At 40.8% G+C, this 4,088-nt stretch overlaps 1 protein-coding gene across 1 annotated transcript in view; it reads left to right on the forward strand.

Moving 5' to 3' along the window:
* The first annotated feature begins 1,379 nt into the window (after positions 1–1,379).
* Positions 1,380–4,088, forward strand: part of SCRN3 (secernin 3) — a 7,054-nt gene continuing 4,345 nt past the window's right edge. The window contains exons 1-5 of the mRNA XM_072419097.1: positions 1,380–1,498; positions 2,464–2,631; positions 2,710–2,891; positions 2,988–3,187; positions 3,485–3,721. Of these exons, the coding sequence (XP_072275198.1) occupies positions 2,476–2,631; positions 2,710–2,891; positions 2,988–3,187; positions 3,485–3,721 (775 nt within the window). The 5' untranslated portion in view covers positions 1,380–1,498; positions 2,464–2,475. The remainder of the gene's footprint in view (positions 1,499–2,463; positions 2,632–2,709; positions 2,892–2,987; positions 3,188–3,484; positions 3,722–4,088) is intronic.

Here is a 4,088-nt window from a genome sequence, read left to right on the forward strand (position 1 = left end):
CCTAGATTGTAAGGGTCCTCTCCTCCACCTGTGTCACGGTCTGTATCTGCTGGTCATTTGCAACCCCTATTTATTGTACAGCGCTACGTAATATAGTAGTGCTATATAGCCCTGGCCTTTGCAGCGCTGGGTCCCACGTTGGAATATTGGCCAGGACACTATCCGGATGGAGGTTGCAGGTTCTCCTGGTGTTTGTGTGGGTTTCCTCCCACATTCAAAAAAACATGCAGTTAGGTTAATTAGCTTCCAGCCCTAAAAAAATTGATCTTAGACTGTATTATAGACATATGACTATGGTGGGGACATTAGATTGTGAGCCCCTCTGAGGGACAGTTAGTGACATGACTATGGACTTTGTACAGCACTGCGTAATATGTCGGTGCCTTATAAATACTGTGTAATAATAATAATGGCCTCAGACTGGCCTTGCTGCTTGCTTGTCCTGGGTCAGTGATCCTCAATGTGATCAGATCAAGAATTACGCTGATGCTTTTCAGTAATGGCGGTCTTTACATATTCCTTGGCATTACAGAAGTCCATGCACTTTATGGCAGCTGGGCACAGTCTGGGGCAATTGAATAAATGTCAGTTTTGTAAAGAAAAAGTTAGATTGTCTATTAGGATTATTTTGCTGAGCCTGCTACCCTTGGGGTGATTCACAGATAATGTTGGAATAGGAAGTGATAGGAAAACCTGTTACAATTGTCACAGGAAGTCTTTCCATGAGGACACCTGTGTCGGGGACAACTAAGAAAGAATTCTTGCACTTTTGGAAAGATTTTCAACCATTTCCTGTTGTGTGTCACCAGGACAGGAAATTAAGGGATATTTCTCCCTGTCCTACACTAAAAAGAAAAGTTTTATCTTTAATGGTAAAAGAATAATAACAGATAAATGCTTTTTCCTCACCTTCTTGATGTTGGATTTGGATGCCGGGTGGAAATCCTTTTTACACATGAAGTTGGCAAATGACTTCCCCATGATTGCTGCTCTCTAGGGGTGAGCCCACTACCAAAACACCAGAGATGTCACCACCTCTACCAACAGCACTACAAATACCAAAACATTCCAAGAACAACACCACTTCCTGCGGATATGCGTCTATAAGTGTATGTGAGTCGTGGAATAATGACGTCATCAAAACAATGCTCCGTCCTCTATTGAAACAAATCAATTCCTGAAATTTAGGAAACATTTAATGTCTCCTCCATGGCGGTCATCTTACGTGAGACAAACTAGGCTCCATCACAGAAATCTGTACTACGGCAAAATGGCCGCCACGTTATATTGCGGTACTAGATTGGAGACATCTTTTACAGATACCTCGGCCGCCACATCCTTACTTAGCCGGCAGAGACCTTTTACGCTCCGTGAAACGTCATGACGCAATTGGTTGGCAGACGCCACTTTTCCAGTCACATTATGGCCTATTTGACATAAATCTGATAGCAAGCTCTTCGTCTCCTGACTGGGGCCATAGGTGAATGAGTGAGGCTCGGTGCGTGTTTCTTGAATTTATTATGTCACGTGTTGTTTGTTGTGCAGTAGTGGTTCACATTAAAACATTTCTGTTATAAAGTACAGGGCACTGTGAAGTCTGTCATCATTACAGTGGGATCCAGTCATATCATCATGGAATATCTTTACAGGAATTCCTGGTTCTACTTGACAACAGCAGCCATCAATAATGCAGCCTGTGGTCATATTCCAATGGCTTCTCTTTAATGTAAAATCAGCAGATGTGCAGTGACAGCATTGTATAGAGTTGTGTGAGAAGATAGAGATCCTTGCACAGACATCTCCCCAGTGCCACAGTGATAAGAATAGAAGAATATTGAATATGAATGAATAGTGAATATGAATAGAAAAACACGGCGAATCCTATGCAGTGTGTAATGCAGATAGGAGTAAAAGGTGTCATTGCTGCTTGTGGCCACCAGGTGGCGTGTGAAGCTGCTGTTTATCCCGGCTTTAGGGTTTGCATGCTTTCCTTGTATTCCAATACTATTCACATTACATTCACTATTCACATTACACATGAACATTGTTCCAGGGCTTTGGGTGGAATAGGGATCAGACTGGTATGTAAAGATGAACTGGATTGCTGATGATAATAGTAACACCTGAAAAACAGATATTTTAATCTAAAAGCAAAAACTTTTTTTTGTAGTTTTAGATAGTGGGAAATAGTTGGCCCTTATGTGAAGCTTTTTATTGTTAAGAGGGATTGCGTCCAATGGAACACCTTCAAATGTGTAAGAGGGACATTTTCCTGCTGCATGTCTGGGTCAGAGAGTAAAGGAAAATTTCTCCTTTTTTGCACCCAAAACACAATGTCAAAATAAATTTTTATCTATACATAAATGAGTGTAGACCAGGAAGATATATGACTACCAGTATTTGCGCAGCCTTGATTATAAATTGGCCTTATATATCCAAATCTTTTTTTAATGCTTTTTCCAGGAAGGAGACAACATGGAACCCTGCTCATGTGATACATTCGTAGCCCTTCCACCTGCAACGGTTGGCCCCCGGATTATCTTCGGCAAGAACTCAGACAGGCCCAGTGATGAAGTACAGGAGATTGTATACTTTCCTGGACAGTCATATGGACCAGGAGAGAAGCTGGAGGTAATTATACCTGAGATTATTATTTTAATAATGTATTGCACGTTTCTTATTTATTGTCCACTTTTTCTTCCCTACAAGTGCACCTACACTGAGATTGACCAAGTAGAGAAGACGCACGCCGTAGTACTGAGTCGGCCATCTTGGTTGTGGGGGGCTGAGATGGGAGCCAACGAGTTTGGAGTTTGTATTGGGAATGAAGCAGTGTGGGGAAAAGAAGAAATTGATGATAAAGAAGCCCTGCTTGGCATGGATCTTGTCAGGTGAAAATAATAATTTACAATCTATATATTTTTATTAAAATTTATACAACCAGAATAATGAATGTTTTTTCATATCATTTAATGGATCCATTGCAGGCTTGGTTTGGAGAGAGCAGACTCAGCAGAGGGGGCCCTGGATGTCATTATTGGCTTATTAGAAAAGTACGGACAAGGAGGAAACTGCATGGAAAGTCAGATGTCCTTTACCTACCACAACAGTTTCCTGATAGCGGACAGAAAGGAAGCCTGGATACTGGAGACTGCTGGCTGTTACTGGGCTGCGGAGAGACTTGATGGTAAATTGTGCTACTGGTTGCCTGCTTTGAACAGGATTTATATAGATCCAACATATTACGCAGTGCTGTACATTAAATAGAGGTCCCAAATGACAGACAGTGACACAGGAGGAGGAGAGGACCCTGGCCTGAAGACTTTACAATTTAGGAGTTTTGATTCACATGATTTGACATTTCCTTCTATAGGTACAGACCTGCTGTACCTAAAGATAAATCTGGCCTTCAGGCAGGTTCTGTTGAGGATGTAATCATATAATTAGCAATATGAAGTAACTGCCCTTGCTGTATTTTTTACAGATTGTATAAAGAACATATCCAACAACCTCTCTATCACCACCAAGATTGACCGTGAGCACCCAGGAATGAGGGAGTATGCCAGGACAAAAGGATGGTGGGATGGGAAGAAAGAGTTTAATTTTGCTGCTGTGTATTCCTATTTTAACCCTTCTAGGTCATCCTCTTCTGGAGACAGATTTTGTGAAGGCTACAAACTGCTCAGAAAACACAAAGGTGAGCTGAACATGGACATTACCTGTTATATTTTATAGATTGTGTTCAGGAGATTTTCTATTGATAAACTAGAACTCGGTGCCACAGTATCCGTGTTGTATGGAAATAATAGAAATAATATCTACCTTTGTTAAGGGATGAGGGTAGCATTGTTTTTATCCTATTTCATACTACAACATTTTATAAGTGGTTATCTCCAGCAACACCTCCACCTCCTTCTGCAGTATTGTACCTTCATTTTTAGGTGGCTTCTGTTTCATATTTTTGTTATTGTATTAAAAGCAAAGATTTTGAGATAAGTTCATACAATGACTAACATGTCTAAGCGCTTGAAGTTCAGCTTTTTCTTTACAATTATAATAGACCTCCTGGAGGTATTAGAAATAAAAGC

Source organism: Pyxicephalus adspersus, chromosome 7 (assembly GCF_032062135.1).
Source record: "Pyxicephalus adspersus chromosome 7, UCB_Pads_2.0, whole genome shotgun sequence".
NCBI classification, from domain to species: Eukaryota; Metazoa; Chordata; class Amphibia; order Anura; family Pyxicephalidae; genus Pyxicephalus; species Pyxicephalus adspersus.